Genomic DNA, 20,306 nt, shown 5'->3' with positions numbered 1-20,306 from the left:
TGCCAGCTAAGATAGACAAGCTAGCTACTCTATTTTTATTTAACTAGGCAAATCAGTTAAGAACAAATTCTTATTTACAATGACAGCCTACCCCAGCCCAGCCCATGCCGATTGTGCGCCACCTTATGGGACTCCCAATCACGGCCAGATGTGATACAGCCTGGATTTGAACCAGGGTCTTTAGTGACACCTCTTAGCACTGAGATGCAGTGCCTTAGACTGCTACGCCACTCGGGAGCCCTCTAACTTGATTGATAGCCTTAAATGGCTTCTTGGTAGCTAGTTATGAGGTTGGGAGACTGGGAACCTATCCGGGCTAGCAAAAGCAAACTTCATAAAATTGCTAGGTGGCTAGTAATATTACAGAGAAACAACCCCCCCAAAAATACATTTAAAAAAAAAATATATATATATATACAGTGGGGAGAAAAGGTATTTGATACACTGCCGATTTTGCAGGTTTTCCTACTTACAAAGCATGTAGAGGTCTGTAATTTTTATAATAGGTACACTTCAACGTGAGAGACGAAAAATCCAGAAAATCACATTGTATGATTTTTAAGTCATTAATTTGCATTTGAATCAAACGCATACTGAATCAAACGCGCCAAGTAAACTGACTTTTTTTGGATATAAAAGAAGGACTTTTTATCGAACAAAACAACCATTTGTTGTGTAGCTGGAACCCTTGGGATTGCAAACAGAGGAAGATCTTCAAAGGTAAGTGATTTATTTTAACGCTATTTCTGATTTTTGTGACGCCTCTGCTGGTTTGAAAAATGTTTTAAATGCTGGTGTATGTGGGGCGCTGTCCTCAGATAATCGCATGGTATGCTTTCGCCGTAAAGCTTTTTGAAATCTGACAACGCGGTTGGATTAACAAGAAGTTAAGCTTTTAAACGATGTAAGACACTTGTATTTTCATGAATGTTTAATATTACAATTCTTGTATTTAAAATTTTGCGCTCTGCAATTTCATGTTGTCGTAGTGGAACGCTAGCGGTACACCAATCCCAATTAAACAGATCTAAATATATGTATGTAACTCTTTCAAGACTGTTGGAAAAGCATTCCAGGTGAGAGAATGCCAAGAGTTTGTAAAGCTGTAAAGKTGTAAAGCTGTCATCAAGGCAAGATATTGAAGAATCTCAAATATAAAATATATTTAAATCTGTTTAACACTTTTGTGGTTAATACATGATTCTATATGTGTTATTTCATTGTGTTGACGTCTTCACTAGTATTCTACAATGTAAAAATAAGGAAAAACCCTTGAATGATTAGGTGTGTCCAAACTTTTGACTGAAACTGTATACAGTTGAAGTCGGAAGTTTACATACACTTAGGTTGGAGTCATTAAAACTTGTTATTCAACCACCCCACAAATTTCTTGTTAACAAACTATAGTTTGGCAAGCTGGTTAGGACATCTACTTTGTGCAATTGTTTACAGACAGATTATTTCACTTATAATTCACTGTATCACAATTCCAGTGGGTCAGAAGTTTATATACACTAAGTTGACTGTGCCTTTAAACAGCTTGGGAAATTCCAGAAAATGATGTCATGGCTATAGAAGCTTCTGATAGGCTAATTGACATCATTTGAGTCAATTGGAGGTGTACCTGTGGCTGTATTTCAAGGCCTACCTTCAAACTCAGTGCCTCTTTGCTTGACATCATGGGAAAATCAAATAAAAATCAGCCAAAACCTCAGAAAAAATATTGGAGACCTCCACAAGTCTGGTTCATCCTTGGGAGTAATTTCCAAATGCCTGAAGGTACCACGCTCATCTGTACAAACAATAGTACGCAGGTATAAACACCATGGGACCACGCAGCCGTCATACCACTCAGGAAGGAGATGTGTTCTGTCTCCTAGAGGTGAATGTACTTTGGTGAGAAAAGTTCAAATCAATCCTAGAACAACAGCAAAGGACGCTGTGAAGATGCTGGAGGAAACAGGTACAAAAGTATCTATATCCACAGTAAAACGAGTCCTGTTTCAACATAACCTGAAAGGCCGCTCAGCAAGGAAGAAGCCAATGCTCCAAAACCGCCATAAAAAAGCCAGACTACGGTTTGCAACTGCACATGGGACAAAGATCGTACTTTTTGGAGAAATGTCCTCTGGTCTGATGAAACAAAAAGAGAACTGTTTGGCCATAATGGCCATCGTTATGTTTGGAGGAAAAAGGGGGAGGCTTGCAAGCCAAGAACACCATCCCCACCATGAAGCACGGGGGTGGCAGCATCATGTTGTGGGGTGCTTTGCTGCAGGAGGGACTGGTGCACTTCACAAAATTGACTGGATATGGGAGGACAATTTGGTGGATATATTGAAGCAACATCTCAAGACATCAGTCAGGAAGTTAAGCTTGGTCGCAATTGGGTCTTCCAAATGGACAATGACCCAAGCATACTTCCAAAGTTGTGGCAAAATGGCTTAAGGACAACAAAGACAAGGTATTGGAGTGGCCATCACAAAGCCCTGACCTCAATCCCATAGAATTTGTGGGCAGAACTGAAAAAGCATGTGTGAGCAAGGAGGCCTACAAACCTGACTAAGTTACTCCAGGTCTGTCAAGAGTATGGGCCAAAAATCAATCACTTATTGTGGGAAGCTTGTGGAAGTCTCCCCGAAACGTTTGACCCAAATTAAACAATTTAAAGGCAATGCTACCAAATACTAATTGAGTGTATGTAAACTTCTGACCCACTGGGAATGTGATGAAAGAAATAAAAGCTGAAATAAATCATTCTCTCTATTATTCTGACATTTCACATTCTTAAAATAAAGTGGTGATCCTAACTGACCTAAAACAGGGAGTTTTTACTTGGATTAAATGTCATGAATTGTGAAAAACTGAGATTAAATGTATTCGGCTAAGGTGTATGTAAACTTCCGACTTCAACTATATTTATTATTTTTTAAACAGGCCAAATTTGAGAAGGCATGTGCCCCTTTGCCCCATATGGGCATGACGCCTCTGGATGAGGTTGCAGGATTTCGAGGACACCCTACCAGGGTTATCAACTCTTCAACCCCAGGATAAGATGGGCATCAGGGCCACGTTCAGTAGCCAAACACTGTTGAACATTGCAGATAGAAATGCCACGAAAAGAGCCATTGAGATTCCTTATTCTACATGTCTTAGGCATGTTTGTTCTACATGGTATTTTTCTATTTGAATGTTTAAAATGTTGCCTACTGCTGAACGCAACCCAGGTGTACCTCTATTACACATTATAAACTGGGTGGTTCGAGCCCTGAGTGCTGATTGGCTCACAGCCGTGGTATTTCAGGCTGTATACCATGGGTATGACAAAACATTTATTTTTACTGCTCTAATTACGTTGGTAACTAGTTTATAAAAGCAATAAGGCACCTCTGGGGTTTGTGGTATATGGCCAATATACCACGGCTAAGGGCTGTGTCCAGGCACTCCGCGTTGCGCCATATACCACAACTCCTCGGGCCTTATTACTTAATTATACATTTATTTCAACCATTTCTCCTTTCACCCCTGCAATGCTGTACAATAATGTAAATGTGCTACTTGCAAGTACAAACTTGCTATTTGCTCGTTGAAAGAAACATTTTCACTAACAGAAGGCTAAGTGTTTTAGACATACTATGTAATGGACATTCAGTTTATCTTGTAAATAAATATATTTATCTGATCAACACTGTGGAATTGGAGTTTACCCAAATTTAAATCATAGACTAAAATCAGTTTTTCCACAAGTCAACACCAGAGGGAACTGATCAGCTACAAAAATACTCCACTACTACACAATCAAGATATACTGAACAAAAATATAAACGCAACATGTAAAGTGTTGGTCCCATGTTTCATGAGCTGAAATAAAATATCTCATAAATGTTCCATATGCACAAAAAYCTTATTTTTCTTTAATTTTGTTTTCATCCCTGTTTGTGAGCATTTTTCCTTTGCCAAGATAATCCATCCACTTGACAGGTGTGGAATATCAAGAAGCTGTTTAAACAGTGTGATCATTACACAGGTGCACCTTATGCTGGGGCCAATAAAAGGCCACTTTAAAATGTGCAGTTTTGTCACACAACACCACAGATGTCTCATGTCTTGAGGGAGCATGCAATTGGCATGCTGACTGCAGTAATGTCCACCTGAGCTGTTGCCAGACAATTTAATATTAATGTATCTACCATAAGCCTGCTCCAACATTGTTTAAGAGAATTTGGCAGRATGTCCAACCGGCCTCACAATCGCAGACGTCGTGTATGCCGTCGTATGGGCGAGCGGTTTGCTGATGTCAATGTTGTGAAGAGTGCCCCATGGTGTTGGTGGGGTTATGGTATGGGCAGGCATAAACTAAGGGCAACGAACACAATTCTATTTTATCAATGGCAATTTGAACGCATAGAGATACCGTGATGAGATCCTAAGGCCCAACGTCGTGCCATCACCTCATGTTTCACCATAATGCACAACCTCATGTCACAAGGATCTGCACAAAATTCCTGGAAGCCGAAAATGTCCCACTTCTTCCATGGCCTGCATACATACCAGAAATGTCACCCATTGAGCATGTTTGGGATGCGCTGGATCGACGTGTATGACAGCGTGTTCCAGTTCCCGCCAATATCCATCAACTTCGCACAGCCATTGAAGAGTGGGACAATATTCAACAATCAACAGCCTGAGCAACTCTATGCGAAAGAGATGTGTCACTGCATGAGTTGAATGGTGGTCACACCAGATACTGACTGGTTCTCATCCACACCCCTATTTTTTTTTAAGGTATCTGTGACCAACAGATGCATATCTGTAGTCCCAGTCATGTGAAATCCATCCAATAGGGCCTAATGCATTTATATCAATTGACCGATAAATTGTAAAATCTTTGAAAAACTCAGTAAAATCTTTGAAATTGTTGCCTGTTGCATTTATATTTTTGTTCAGTGTATATATTTTTTATTGTTTGCAGTGAAGCATTTTACATTTGTTGCATTTACGATGTACAACAACCATAGCAAAACCATGTACAGAAATAACTAACTTCAAAGCCATTCATTACCTTCAAACTGATTTWAAAAAAATCTTCATTCAAATTGTTTGTGTAGTTGTTTAAAGTACTTAAGTAAAAATACTTTAAAGTACTACTTAAGTATCTGTACTTTACTATATATATTTCTGACAACTTTTACTACATTCTTAAATAAAATAATGTACTTTTTACTCCATAAAGTTTCCATGACACCCAAAAGTACTCATTACATTTTGAATGCTTAGCAAGCAGGACAGGAAAATTGTGAAATTCACACACTTACCAAGAGAACATCCCTGGTCCTCCCTACTGCCTCTGATCTGATGGACTCACTAAACACACATGCATTGTTTGTAAATTATGTCTGAGTGTTGGAGTGTGCTCCTGGCTACTCGTAAATAATAAAAAAAAGTATATTTTAGCAATTACATTTACTTAAGTATATTTAAAACCAAATATTTTTTGACTTTTACTCTTGTAGTATTTTACTGGGGGAATTTCACTTGAGTCCTTTTCTATTAAGGTATCTTTACTTTTACTCAAGTATGACAATTGGGTACTTATTCCATCCACTATGTATGTATGCATGTGTGTGTGTGTGTGTGTGTGTAGGTTGTTCTGTGTTTTGAGTCATGACTGTGAAATCAGATCATGATAGCGAGCCATCACAAAGCTCCCCTAGCCGTCCGATTGATCAAATAGGAAACTTTCATTCTGCAGTTCAGTAAGAACATCAACTGACTCTTAGAAAACTTTAGATCAGACAAATCCATCCTTAATCTCCAGCCTAAACAGTTTATCACCAACCATACAATTCCACACAATCTAGAGGAGATTACTTGAACTGAGTGTCCTACAGTTTGTTTCCACAACAAAGAGAAATCAATATGCCACTGTTGGTTGTTTAAAAAATGAAAAGTTGACGAAGTCAGCCAAGTTCAGACCTCTTCTTCAGTAGTATGGCCTCCTCGGGTTGTTCTGAGAAGAGAGACAGACGTATTACTCCAAACTCTTGCCGATGCAAGGTCATCTAAACAGAACAGCTTACATGTTATGTAGTAGTTACCAGTGGGTTAGGCCTGAAGCGGTAGGCCAGCATCATCCTCTTTCTGAAAGCATCATACTCATTGTCCTGTCCTGAGAGCTCAGAGGGCCGGTCCACGCCAAACCCTGCCCCGTCAACAGCCGTGGTTCCCCTGGAACAAACACACCACATCAGCTGGCTAGGTGTATGTCTCTGTGTGTGTGTAAGCTGTGTAGAAGACCTTGTATCAGACAATACTGTGTGTACTCATGTGAAGTGTTTGTGTCCATGTCTGAGTGCAAATGTGTATACTATGTGTCTGTGAGTGTGTGTATTTGACAGCCCCCAACCTGTGGACCGGAGTCTTGATGCCCTGTCCGCCAGAGCCAAGCCCATCGCCCTCCTTCCAGCCCATCTTCATGAGCATCTGGAAACCAAGGTTCTCCACCGTCAGCTTAAACTCCTTATACTCCGAGTAGTCTGGGTTACGGCCCTCCTGCAGAACACAATGCAAGAACATGAGAATAGAATATGTGTTTCACAAATGGTGGTTCACAGGTAATTCCTTTTGGGCAGAGGCTAGACAACGAAGGGGTCAAGGACCAAGTGGTGAAGAGAACAGATGGGGAGTGGACCGACCTTGAGTGCCTTGAAGGTCTCCATAAACTTCTCCAGCTCCTCCGGAGGTAGGAAGTCACCAATGAAGTGCTTCCCCTTTCCCATGTCAGTCAGCGACTCTGCCCACTCTGGAGGAAGACACAAGCATAAACACCAAATCACTTCAGGGCCGTGGTCAGCAGGACACAATGTATTGGAACTTTCAGATTAAACGTGGCCCAGGTTATTATGACGGAGTTCATCTCAGTAGATTAATGAATTGTAGTAGTAACAAACTGATCTTTTGAAGAATGAAATCTCACAATCAAATGAACTTGAAGTTGAAAAATGTTGACATTTTCCTTCATATTCATCATCTTCAGCACCACCCCAACATTAACATATGTGATAATTGTGGATTTCTATGTTTTGTAGTAAAACAGATAGAGGAAGATAAGTGTTTCCAAAGTCATCATTGGTGTGCATCGTGTCATTTTAACCAATTATAAGGAGGCATTGCCTACTAATTGGTTGGTGTCTTTGTAAACACTTATCTTTTTACCTACAAAACATGGAAATGCACAATGTTGGGGTGGTGCTGGAGATGATGAATATYAAGGTGGATTTTTTTTTTTTTTTCTCCCTTTGAGCCCTTTCACTTGAACAGAAGCAAATCGTTTCACATTGCAGCTGACTTGAAAGGCGAGTTGAGACTGACTGATCTACAAATCACCTTGCACCATAAATAACTACTCAATATGATTTGTAGATCATAATTTACCCATGATACATCACGGTTCTGAAAATCTTGAACACTGTCTTCATGAATCTTACCACGTGTTTTCTCCATCTCCATGTGCCGGAGGCGGTGCTCCCAGGTGCCAGCCTGCTGGTCCACCTCCTCGTCACTATCGTACTCGTGGGAGTGGTCCCGCACCGCCTTCTCCCACATCACCTGCATCTCTGCCATGGCACGCTTATGCTTCATGATCATGTCAAACATCTCCTGCATCTGCGGTGGGAACACAGACACACCACACACACGCATGTGCAGGCCGGACACACACCTCAGGCAAGGTTTCAGGGACAGATTGCAAGGTGGCTGAGAACGAACGCAACTGAGCCCATCTCAGTTCTCGGTTTTGTTAAAGGTTTGAAGTATGCTATGCACCCCCATACCAAACCAAGGATTAACACCGCCCAGTCCCCTACAATTCAAACTGGGAAAGTACAATGTGCTGCCATAGTCTATTGTGCTGTCTGTCAGTCATGTAGTACCTCCTGTTGCTCTTTGAGCTGTTTCTTCTGGTCGTCTGAGAGCTCAGTCACTCCCACCAGGCCCATAGGCTTTCCCTTCTTATAGCCCAGATCCCTCAGTTCATTAACTGAAACACACACACACCACAAACACACACACAGCATGGATGGACATACCTTACAAACACTGTTTTTAGTCTTATACTATAACTTCTGTCTCTGTGTGTGTTATACAAGAGGCTGAACATACACTTAGTGGACAAAAAAAAAAAAATCAGGAACACCTGCTCTTTCTATGAGAGACTGACCAGGTGAATCCAGGTGAAAGCTATGATCCCTTATTGATGTCACTTGTTCAATCCACTTCAATCAGTGTAGACGAAGGGGAGAAGACAGGTTAAATAATTATTTTTAAGCTTTGAGACATGGGTTGTGTATGTGTGCCATTCAGAGGGCGAATGGGCAAGACAAAATATTTCAGTGCCTTTAACAGGGTATGGTAGTAGGTGCCAGGTGCACTGGTTTGAGGGTGTCAAGAACTGCAAGGCTGCTGAGATTTTCACGTGCAACAGTTTCCCGWTTGTATCAAGAATGGTCCACAACCCAAAGGACATCCAGCCAACTTGACACAACTGTGGGAAGCATTGGAGTCAACATGGGTCAGCATCCCTGTGGAACGCTTGACACCTTGTAGAGTCCATGCCCCAACAAATTGAGGCTGTTCTGTGGGCAAAGGGAGGTGTAACTCAATATTTGGATTGTGTTCCTAATGTTTTGTACACTCTGTGTATGTGTGTTTGATTACCAGAGAGACACGGGCTGGGCTCTGGCTCCTCCTCCTTGGGGATGATGATGGGTTGCAGTGACAGATCCACCTTGTCGTCCTCCGACCCCCAGCGGCTCTTCCTCTTCCTCTTCACCACGGGCGTACCTGACACTTCCTGTTTTATCCCCAGACCCGGCTCCAGCTTTACTTGACCCACCAGGTAGGGGTAGTGAGGGGGCGGAGGCGGGGGAGGATAGGTCAGGGGAGGGGCGGCCGGTCTCTTGAGCTCCACCTCAGGCTCCTGCTTAATCGTTGGAGGGGGGCTCTGGGCATTTTTGGCCTGGCGGTACTCCTCCACCTTCTCCTTGTAGAAACGGTGGGCGGGGCTTTGGAGGTCATATAGAAAACTGAGAAAAGGAAGAAGAAATATGCTGTCTTTTGTGGTATTTTATCCAATTTACATGTCAGCATTACTTACTTTATTTTATTCAAAACTTATGACAAATCAATGTCTTCTTAGGCAACAATAAAATACAATTGGATGAATACAATAAACGCTCTCGTTACAATATCTGAGACTGTCACTAACCTGAAGGTGGGGTTTTCCTGGTTGTGCTGGGCGGCGATGGCTTCCACCTCGGGGCCACCATCGGCCACAAACATGGCCAGCTTCTCAGCCACCCTCTGGGTCTCCTCGTCCACTGGGGGGGAGACTTTAAGCAGCCTATCAGTACTGGGGCTCAACTCACACTACTACCGTACCGTACTCAACTGGCCCTCACACACCCGCCTACAGCCAGTAGGGGATAAGAAGAGGGGGGAAGGAGGAGGAGGAGCAGGGGGACACGGTGGTGATTGGGGAAGTGTATTGTATGGATTTGATAATGGAATACAGACCTAATCTTAAAATTGGTGAACAAATAACACCATGAAACGTTGTGGGTAATCATAATGTGTCGTGAATGACTTGTATCATGGTCAAAGTATTCAGTAAATCATTGTGTATCTGTAACTTGAAGCTTCGATCCTCATCGTTTTTTGTTTTAATGGTTACTTTCAACATCAACTAAAACTCTCCAAGGAGGGCAATTATATTTATCTCACATATGACTCATTCACATGTATAAATATAGATTACAGATTAAAAGAACACCATCAGTCTTTGAGAGAGTGAGGAACTGTGTGTGGTAGAGAGAGACAGAGAGAGTGAGAGAGAAACTGATATAGGTAATCTTACCATGAGAACGTGATGGCGTCTCATGTTTTGAGTGATCCTTTCGGAGTTCAGCAACTCTCTTTCGGTAATAAAGATAATCCTGGCTGTTATTATCATACAAAAATCTGTAAGGTGGAGGGAAAAGATCTTTATATCAGCACTAAAAGAGGCACCATTACATACACTATATACTAGCTATACATTTAACATATTGTTAGTAGCTACATCCATACAGACTTACGAGAAAACAGGGTTGTCCTTGTAGTCCTCCTTGGCCTTCCTCTCTAGCTCAGGCCCTCCCTCAGCCACAAAGGCCGCCATCTTGTCCAGGATAAGTCGTGTGTCTGGGTCTTCTGGGGGAAAGACTTTAAGAGGACTATGAGTACGTTACCTTTACTCTACTGTAGAAGGTTATGAGAATTCAGGCAAAGCATTATTCTCAGGAAGCAGCTACTCTGCAACTGAAATACACAGTCAATGACATGGGTGAAATGACAACATGTAGAATAGGACAGAATCTGACTTGTACCCAGGCTCCTGGCAGTCCTTTGATATTTAAAAACACAGATCATGAATTACCTTTGATTTCTAGGAAGCTTGAGTCATCAACTTCCTCATCATCATCATCATCTTCATCTGGGGAGCTGAATATGCTAGGTCTTTGGGGGAGAAGCAGGGTCTTCTTGGACTGGGAGTAGTTCTTAAACTGGCTTAGCATGCTGCTGATCCCTAGACCGGGTCGCTTGCCGATGAGAATGCTCTTCATCTGGGGCTGAGACACTCCTGACGACGGACTGGGGGTGGATGATGACGGGGCTTTGGTGTCACTACTGGAGCCTGGAGAGGGTACACAACTGGGTTAATCTCACATTCATTGTTTAATGAATCCAGAAGAAAAAGTAATTAATAAATTATTATTGTGTTATTACCATTTTATTTAATCATTTCTGTGCAATTAAAATAAAGTTCTATTGAAACCAATTAAAGAGCTCGCTATCTCACCAGAGTCGGAGCTGGGTTTGTCCTTCTGACGCTTCATAAACTGCTGCAAGAAGCTTCCGTCGTTCACATACTTGTTGTTGTTCGAAGAGTGTCCCTGTGAACTGTGTAAATTGTGGGGATAAGAAGTCAAAATCAATGGCTACAGTCAAGTGGGCCAGAATCAAGTACTTCCAGCAGGGATTGAGCAGAGTTTTGATGAGAGGTATTTGTAGTGTTTAGAAGACTAGGATCTACTGTACCTTGGTGGCAGTGGCTTGTTGGGAGCCTGAAGGCTCTTTTTCTTGGCTTGCTCTGCCATCTTAGCCTCGATCTCGCGCTTCTTCTGGGCGATCAGCTCCTCCTGACGGAGAATGTTCACACTCATCCTGTTCTTCTGGGCTGGCCGGAACTTGTTGTTCCAGCCTCCTCTCCCTGCAGTGGGAATAAAACAAACAGTGGAAGAGTTGGGAGCAGTTGTTATTGGTGTCCTACTACCAATAATGTTAGTCACAAGAGGTGATCTCGTTTGTAATTGCTCTAGCTATCTTCGTGAGTATTTCAGTAAAAGTCGTATGTGACTAGCTAAGTTATCTATATATTATGAAGAATGAACTTCCCTGAATGTTAGGAATGTGTAGACATGTCAGGGACTATATCTTGCTGCATTGAGGATGTCTCCTTTCCCTTTGATTATATTTGTTGTCACAGACTTGAGAAGCAGRCAGCAGGCCAGGGTTGGTAAAAATAAAATTCTAAAACTGGCTAGTTAGCTCGCTACAAGGTGGCATCAAGACGTTAGCAATAAATAGCTAAAATACCAAACTTACAACTAATTATGTAATGAATTTGACATTATGTGGTTGATTCTGATTGTGGCTACCGATTTTTTTGATGAATGTTGATATATCAACAACTACAAATCCTGTTGATGGGAGGTGGTAACAAATGTTAGCTAGCTAAGTAGCTAACGCGTTAGTTATGTAGTTAGCTAGCGCAAATAACCACATTTGATGAGGCAAGAGTTTATTGTTAAGCATTTTAAAATAGTTAAGGTCTGTCATTTAAATTATTGCGAGCGTTTACCTGTATCTCCGGACTCCATAGTTGCAGCTAACCAGATCTGTATTCCCTGATACGAGCTATCTGTTGCTAAGCTAGCTAGCGCTTCGCTAGTTTCCGCTTCCTGTTCGTCTCGCAAATCGATGCATTTTGTCGGTTGTCGCTACCCGTACACGTTCCCTCTCGGTTGTCTGGTAGAGAATCCGAAGATGGCTGAAGCTCCCCCACGGCCCTGCCGGTTTTTTTGTCACCGATGTTCAGCAGAGATCAACCCTCGTCTCCCGGTAAGCATTCCAGAGAGGTTTTTGTTGTTCACGAAAGGAAACCATGGCCAGCTAAGTGGGGTTTGTCTTATTTTATCCACGATTTCCTCTGGCTGAAGCATGACAGCTAGCTAACGTTAGCTTMTAACGTTAGCTAGTGGAACGTTCACGTTGCCAATCATTTGACAGCTATAGTTTCGTTTGCAATCTTGCCAGCTACCAAAATAGCTTGTAGTTTGCCTGTTAGGATGTTTRGAGATCATGCCTCTGTGACTTGTTGGATTAGCTAAGAAGTTACCCATGTCTTACAGTGACAGCGTGTCTGTCTCTTTTTATGATATGAGACCTGTTCATGATTATGACAGCTTGCCGGATAAACAGGGAAATCGGCCCCTAGCACATCCAAAGGTAGATAGCTACCTAACTTTAAAGCGGAAATCAGCAGTTGAAACAATAACAAAGCGACTCTCCACCACTGTTTCATGACTGGAGAAATCTAGCCACTCTCAAATTCAAAGCTATAGATGTAAGAAATTACCATCCATGATATCAAAAGTATAGTTTAACCATGCTTTTAGGATAAATAGTGTTTGTTTACATTTACTTTGTTTACAAACAGTGGATTAAAAATATACTTATATTTTGGGTTCTGATAGGATAGGACAGTTGAACTAAGCTCATAATGCATTTATAAGTTATATTCTTCAAGAATCAATGGGTACATATAATTCATTTATACATCCACAAATGGATGTAGCAACTGCTGATTACCCCTTTAAGCTATGATCTCACAAAGTGTGACTTTCAAAAAACACAATCATTAGGCTATGTACACCACCAACTCATTTCCATAGCTGCAACAACCTGTTTTAACAGTCTGTTGTTGTATGGTCATTCAAAGGAAGCTTCTTGAATTGTACAGTGCAGTAGCTTTCAGATATCTACCTGCATGGAGAGCCTTTGCAAAGAGCTAATGGTACTCAAAGATCTCTCAATAGCAATGGATTGAATGGATCATCAGCTATTGTTAAAATGATCAACTTTGGGAATGGAGCTACAGCGTGTAAGGTCAATAGCTAACTTGTTTGATTTTGAATTCAAGCCACATCTGGTTGAAGCTAGCTAACAATCTTAATTCCCAGATACATACATAGCCTACATGGGCAAGGTTGTTGTTTTGTTTTGCTTCAGATCAAATTAAAATATTAAAGTGTATGAGACTGACAGATGACAATTATGATTATGTTATAAATTAGATGTATCTCTGCTTTCCTGCAGGAGTACACATGTCCGCGGTGTGAATCTGGCTTCATTGAAGAGCTATCAGTGGAGAGAAGGTAGCCTACAGTATCATCTGCCTGTCTATCAGAGTTTAAAGCCCTTTCAGCAGCACTTCTCCATTGACAATGCTATATGTGTCTGGGAAACAGGCTGTCAGTGTTTAGGCTCATTTCTATCACATTGGTTCATAGTTGAAGATAAGATCCTGACATTTTTTTGTATTTTATTTATTTCCAGCACTGAAAATGGGTCCACATCCACTGCCTCCACCAGCGATCAGAACCGTCCGACTTTTGAGGTTAGTGACACAGAACTCCTTTGTTCCTCAACTCAACAGTTGGTCCTCATGAACTCATGCACCTTGGTTGGACTGCAAGGTAGTGACAGTATATGTTTCACTCTTTGTCCTTCCTAAGAGTATGGACCACCAGCACATGTTTACATTTCCGCCCGGATACGGCCAGTTCGCTCTGGGGATTTTTGACGAGAATTTCGACCTCCGAGCGGGGCTGCCAGCAGAAGACAACCGCGAGACGGAGAACCGGCGGGAACGGGAGATGGCGTCACGGCAACGGTACAGCGCTCGGCAACCACAGGGACGACACATGCCACGGCGACCGGGACAGAGACACGAAGGAGTGCCCACATTAGAGGGGTAAGGAACACTTTCCAGCTTGCTTGCCCTATGAAACATTGTTTGCCCTGTAGGAAAGAGATGAAAAAGGAATTCATACACTACTTGTGTCGTGACATGACTCAGTTTTCTTCAGGAATAACTCAGGAAGTCAAATCAAATATTATTTGTCACATGCGCCGATTACAACCTTACAGTGAAATGCTTAAGTGACTGAGATATTTCTCATTGTCCCTCTGCAGAATCATCCAGCAGCTAGTGAATGGAATCATAGCACCCACAGCCATGCCGAACATTGCAATGGGACCATGGTATGTGCACCGTGTTATTATATAATTACCAGGAAAATTGACGTACTAGTTACTGTGTGTTTCTAGTCATTTCTTGGAATTCTCTTGATAGGGGCATGCTACACTCAAATCCAATGGACTACGCTTGGGGTGCCAATGGACTTGATTCTATCATTACCCAGGTATACCCAAATCCTCTACACTTCACAAGGGATTCAATTACAAATTCTGGTGACACATTTGCACAATCTAATAAAACAACTTTCCCTTTCTCCTCTGTAGTTATTAAATCAGTTTGAGAACACTGGTCCTCCTCCTGCTGACAGAGAGAGGATAAAGAACCTTCCCAGCATCCAGATCACAGAGGAACATGTGGGTGAGTCAACAACAACAGCTTTTCACAGTCCCTCCAGGATTCTGGGATCACGCTTTTTTGGGTGCAAAAGCAACAATTCCCTGCATATTATGCAAGGACTTGCAAATTTAACCAAWCACTGCACCATTTCCGCATAAATAAGTCAAATGATCGCATATAATCGCATTGCAGAAAGATGGCTCGCAATTTCAACCAATCACTGCACATCTACTGTATAATATGGTTCAATCAAGCCACACGTCAACAAACTTTTCCCCATGTCAGCGCATTGTCACGACAAATTGGACAAAATCATGGCATATTGCCATGTAAAATGTCAGAATTGCCGCAGCAAAATCAAGTGGAATTTTGGAGGGACTGATCACTCAACCACAGAGGTCAAAAATAATTTTAAAGGTATAGTTCACAACAAAATATTGTATTTTATTGCAGGTTCCAGTTTAGAATGTTCTGTGTGCAAGGAAGACTACAGTGTAGGGGAGACTGTGAGGCAACTTCCGTGCAATCACCTGTTTCACAATGACTGTATAGTACCATGGCTGGAACAGGTATGTGCTTTATCACCTCAGTTTAATTCCTTTTAAATGCAGTGGTTTGCATGTTAATGTGTTCTCATTGTCTAAGCTGTAAGCTGAACCTCGTTTTTGTGACCCTCTCTCCCTCCCTCAGCACGACACATGTCCAGTGTGCAGAAAGAGCCTCAGTGGACAGAACACAGCCACGGACCCCCCTGGACTTTCAGGAATGAACTTCTCCCCTTCCTCCTCTTCCTCATCCTCTTCCAGCTCCCCCAGTAACGAGAACGCTGCCAACAACTCCTAGATCTCCATCACCATCACACCTCGATCACACCTCCTGCACACAACCAACACCRCACCCCCACCCTAGGCAGACTTTCACCCCCACTCTACCACTGGCTCAGGAGAGTCTGAAGGGCCGCCCCTCTCAGTGCTCTCTTTAAGGTCCACTGGGAGAAGCTGCTGGGGAGATGACTCTACTCTGGAGGTGAAACGATAAACACAATATGGACATTGAGACGTTCTTTTTAGTTTATTTGATCCCCTTTCTATTGTGAACTTTGAACACACGATCATTCCTTCCCATGTGTGAGGACTGGAGTGGATGCCGGCATCAGTATTGTTGCTTCTGTAAAAGGAGAGAGTGAAGATGAAACTGGAGAAGGATCCGAACAGGCTGTGGTGTATAAAAGTATCCACGTTTGAACCGCAGTGGACTGCGACTTGACTGAGACATTGTCATGTCTTTTTGCCATAAGATGGGGACACACATTTTATATTTAAAAGAGAAAGTGTTTAAAGTTTATTTTTTTTATTTTTTATTTTTTACTCAACCGTGGTGGTACAGACTTCCATGCCGAAGGAGAGAGATATGTCTACATAGAGGTATTCATATTTAAGAACATAAACAAGCAGGTCAGTCACTGTACAGCCAACTGAAGAATATCTTACAGAGAGAACTGAGTGTATGCATCTGATTTTAGAATGATTTATTTGCACTTTTCTGTTGCACTACATTCTGTTTGGTTTCAGGATTGAGAATTTTGGGAAACTACAACTGAACAAAAATGTTTTTGCATCTCTGAACTTTTCCTCATTCATTTTAATGCTCATATTGTGATTCTCACATTAAAGTCTCAATTTATCAGCATTTTTCCTAAATGTTTGTATTCTCAAATTTCTTGTAGGCTACTATCAAAAGTGGCAAACATTCTCACTCAGTTTCCTCGAATGTCCCATACAATGAATTTCAGTTCAATACATTTTTATATACATATTCTATTGTAAGTTAATAATTTGTTAGGGTAAAATAATAATACAACACCGAAACTGGACTATACTGCAGTTTTGATGATAGCGCTATACTATGACGGTAAGTAGAAAATGCATTTATTCTGGACGATTCTAGAATGTTCTGCTGTGTGAAAAAGTTTTTTAATGGTGAAATATGAGGTTTCTGGAATTCTCTGCCTTGTTCTAATACTTTAGAAATGCACCCTTCCTTCCTCCATTGTACAAAATTCTCACTAATTATTCCCGATGGGAGAGGTGAAGCGCTACAGTAGCACCAGCATAGTCATGTCAGATCAGTAGTTAGTCACTTCAAGGAAGGAAGGTAGGTAGTAACTAGGAATGGTGGATTTCTGAAGTATTTAAACCGGGCGCTGAACAATAAGCAGGGGCTGAAAGCCATTATGTGAAACTATTATATACTATCGGGCTAAGTGGTGCCATGTTGATTAGTAATCACCTAATAACCCAATCAACACGGTTTAATTATGAGCACAGCATAGGAGCCAATCATAGCTCTGCTCCCTCAGGAGTCCTGTCCTGAAGGAGGAAATGGAGAGAATTCTGTCTCAGGCAGCAGGCTCTGGAGACAGACGGCCCTGGTACACTTCTCACTGTCTCAGGCAGCAGGCTCTGGAGACAGACGGCCCCTGGTACACTTCTCACTGTCTCAGGCAGCAGGCTCCGGAGACAGACGGCCGTGGTACACTTCTCACTGTCTCAGGCAGCAGCTCTGGAGACAGACGGCCCTGGTACACTTCTCACTGTCTCAGGCAGCAGGCTCCGGAGACAGACGGCCTGGTACACTTCTCACTGTCTCAGGCAGCAGCTCCTGGAGACAGACGGCCCTGGTACACTTCTCACTGTCTCAGGCAGCAGGCTCTGGAGACAGACGGCCCTGGTACACTTCTCACTGTCTCAGGCAGCAGGCTCTGGAGACAGACGGCCTGGTACACTTCTCACTGTCTCAGGCAGCAGGCTCTGGAGACAGACGGCCCTGGTACACTTCTCACTGTCTCAGGCAGCAGGCTTGGAGACAGACGGCCCTGGTAACTTCTCACTGTCTCAGGCAGCAGGCTCTGGAGACAGACGGGCTGGTACACTTCTCACTGTCTCAGGCAGCAGGCTCTGGAGACAGACGGCCGCTGGTAGCACTTCTCATGTCTCAGGCAGCAGGCTCTGGAGACAGACGGCCGTGGTACACTTCTCACTGTCTCAGGCAGCAGGCTTTGGAGACAGACGGCCCTGGTACACTTCTCACTGTCTCAGGCAGCAGGCTCTGGAGACAGACGGCCTGGTACACTTCTCACTGTCTCAGGCAGCAGGCTCTGGGAGACAGACGGCCTGGTACACTTCTCACTGTCTCAGGCAGCAGCTCTGGAGACAGAGGCCGTGGTACACTTCTCACTGTCTCAGGCAGCAGGCTCTGGAGACAGCGGCCGTTGGTACACTTCTCACTGTCTCAGGCAGCGGCTCTGGAGACAGATGGCCTGGTACACTTCTCACTGTCTCAGGCAGCAGGCCTTGGAGACAGACGGCCCTGTACACTTCTCACTGTCTCAGGCAGCAGGCTCTGGAGACGACGGCCCTGGTACACTTCTCACTGTCTCAGGGCAGCAGGCCTCGGAGACAGACGGCCCTGTACACTTCTCACTGTCTCAGGCAGCAGGCTCTGGAGACAGACGGCCGTGGTACACTTCTCACACTGTCTCAGGCAGCAGGCTCTGGAGACAGACGGCCTGGTACACTTCTCACTGTCTCAGGCAGCAGGCTTTGGAGACAGACGGCCCTGGTACACTTCTCACTGTCTCAGGCAGCAGGCTCTGGAGACAGACGGCGTGGTACACTTCTCACTGTCTCAGGCAGCAGGCTCTGGAGACAGACGGCCCTGGTACACTTCTCACTGTCTCAGGCAGCAGGCTCTGGAGACAGAGGCCTGGTACACTTCTCACTGTCTCAGGCAGCAGGCTCTGGAGACAGACGGCTGGTACACTTCTCACTGTCTCAGGCAGCAGGCTCTGGAGACAGATGGCGTGGTACACTTCTCACTGTCTCAGGCAGCAGGCCTTGGAGACAGACGGCCCTGGTTACACTTCTCACTGTCTCAGGCAGCAGGCTCTGGAGACAGACGGCCCTGGTACACTTCTCACTGTCTCAGGCAGCAGGCTCTGGAGACAGACGCCCTGGTACACTTCTCACTGTCTCAGGCAGCAGGCTCTGGAGACAGACGGCCCTGGTACACTTCTCACTGTCTCAGGCAGCAGGCTCTGGAGACAGACGGCCGTGGTACACTTCTCACTGTTTCTCAGGCAGCAGGCTCTGGAGACAGACGGCCCTGGTACACTTCTCACACTGTCTCAGGCAGCAGGCCTTGGAGACAGACGGCCCTGGTACACTTCTCACTGTCTCAGGCAGCAGGCTCCGGAGACAGATGGCCGTGGTACACTTCTCACTGTCTCAGGCAGGAGGCTCTGGAGACAGACGGCCCTGGTACACTTCTCACTGTCTCAGGCAGCAGGCTCCGGAGACAGACGGCCCTGGTACACTTCTCCACTGTCTCAGGCAGCAGGCTCCGGAGACAGACGGCCGCTGGTACACTTCTCACTGTCTCAGGCAGCAGGCTCTGAGACAGACGGCCGTGGTACACTTCTCACTGTCTCAGGCAGCAGGCTCTGGAGACAGACGGCCGTGGTACACTTCTCACTGTCTCAGGCAGCAGGACTCTGGAGACAGACGGCCGTGGTACACTTCTCACTGTCTCAGGCAGCAGACTCTGGAGACAGACGGCCGTGGTACACTTCTCACTGTCTCAGGCAGCAGGCTCTGGGACAGACGGCCGTGGTACACTTCTCACCCTGCTATGAACACTCCATTTCACTACGCATATTTTATCGCTTTTCAAATATGGTACCTGATGTTGTTCTATTAATTCTTTATGTGCATGGTAGGAAGATGGAGGGTGTCTTTTGTGTGTTCTGTGTAGTCCAGCCTAACTATTCCCCTAACCCCTACCCCTAGGGTTAGGGGAATGGATCATTGGAACATTGAAGGGGCCAATGTCACTGAAAGGATCATTGGAACATTTAAATGTGTTTCAGACCAAGCAATGTGCCGATAGTTAAGGTTCAAGCATGTTTTAGTCTGTGTGGCCCCTACCCAAGTCATGTACAGTCAGGTCCAAAATTATTGGCATGCTTGATAAAGATCAGCAAAATAACTGTATAAAATAAATAATACAAATACTCAGCTACAAAACATGGGGAAATTTATTATTTATACTAATACAATTGTTCAGAGAAAAATATTATTTTTAACAAGTAATACTTTTTTCTTGATAAATGCATTGGCACTTGGATTTGGTCAGATGAAATGAAATGTATTGTTCTAGTCTGTTCTAGTTTATGTGGGCTTCACCCAAGTCATGTCTTATCAGTCCTGCTGTAAGACTCATCAGTTAACTGGACCTTTCTACTGCTGCAGCCCTATCAGCCTAAAACACAGGACCCATTTAGAGCTGCCTTGTCTTTCTTTGTGTGTGTGTGTGTGTGTGTGTGTGTGTGTGTGTTGTGTGTGTGTGTGGTGGTGTGTGTGTGTGTGTGGGAGAGAAAATAAGAGAGGGAAGAAGGGGTGGGGGAGAGAACCAAACAGAGCGAAAGAGACCACCTGGCCTGGAGATTAGCTTTCTGAGAACAACAGGCGGTTTACTGTGTATCTTTCACTAA

At 43.7% G+C, this 20,306-nt stretch overlaps 2 protein-coding genes across 2 annotated transcripts; one reads left to right on the top strand and one right to left on the bottom strand.

The window, feature by feature from the left end:
* Positions 1-5,625: 5,625 nt before the first annotated feature.
* On the bottom strand, positions 5,626-12,038 carry LOC111956758 (SURP and G-patch domain-containing protein 1). Its single transcript, XM_023977338.2, has 14 exons — positions 11,957-12,038; positions 11,134-11,305; positions 10,895-10,995; positions 10,472-10,729; positions 10,134-10,257; positions 9,914-10,017; positions 9,266-9,389; positions 8,716-9,083; positions 7,932-8,038; positions 7,488-7,665; positions 6,696-6,802; positions 6,407-6,552; positions 6,099-6,228; positions 5,626-6,010 (listed from the first exon to the last, which is right to left on the bottom strand). The coding sequence occupies exons 1-14, from the start codon at positions 11,973-11,975 to the stop codon at positions 5,984-5,986; spliced, it is 1,965 nt and encodes a 654-aa protein (XP_023833106.1). The 5' UTR covers positions 11,976-12,038; the 3' UTR covers positions 5,626-5,983.
* A 17-nt stretch (positions 12,039-12,055) lies between these two features.
* On the top strand, positions 12,056-16,116 carry LOC111956759 (E3 ubiquitin-protein ligase RNF126). The gene is made up of 9 exons (XM_023977339.2): positions 12,056-12,216; positions 13,474-13,532; positions 13,714-13,774; positions 13,893-14,131; positions 14,353-14,421; positions 14,513-14,582; positions 14,683-14,776; positions 15,209-15,324; positions 15,446-16,116. Exons 1-9 carry the CDS (start codon positions 12,076-12,078, stop codon positions 15,596-15,598), a joined length of 1,002 nt encoding a protein of 333 aa, XP_023833107.1. The 5' UTR covers positions 12,056-12,075; the 3' UTR covers positions 15,599-16,116.
* The last annotated feature ends 4,190 nt before the right edge of the window (positions 16,117-20,306 follow it).

Source organism: Salvelinus sp. IW2-2015, linkage group LG32 (genome assembly GCF_002910315.2).
Source record: "Salvelinus sp. IW2-2015 linkage group LG32, ASM291031v2, whole genome shotgun sequence".
NCBI lineage: Eukaryota > Metazoa > Chordata > Actinopteri > Salmoniformes > Salmonidae > Salvelinus > Salvelinus sp. IW2-2015.
The sequence above is the reverse complement of the archived record's forward strand: the minus strand, read 5'-3'. Positions and strand labels throughout refer to the sequence as shown.

Bases quoted from the DNA above. Each gene is read 5' to 3' on its own strand.
- LOC111956759 (XM_023977339.2), top strand. From the start codon at position 12,076: ATGCATTTTGTCGGTTGTCGCTACCCGTACACGTTCCCTCTCGGTTGT. The intron at 13,533-13,713 runs GTAGCCTACAGT...ATTTATTTCCAG, and splicing joins GAGCTATCAGTGGAGAGAAG to CACTGAAAATGGGTCCACAT. The intron at 14,777-15,208 runs GTGAGTCAACAA...ATTTTATTGCAG, and splicing joins GATCACAGAGGAACATGTGG to GTTCCAGTTTAGAATGTTCT.
- LOC111956758 (XM_023977338.2), bottom strand. The intron at 10,996-11,133 runs GTACAGTAGATC...CAATTTACACAG, and splicing joins AACAAGCCACTGCCACCAAG to TTCACAGGGACACTCTTCGA. The intron at 9,390-9,913 runs GTAAGATTACCT...GGCTGCTTAAAG, and splicing joins GACGCCATCACGTTCTCATG to TCTCCCCCCCAGTGGACGAG.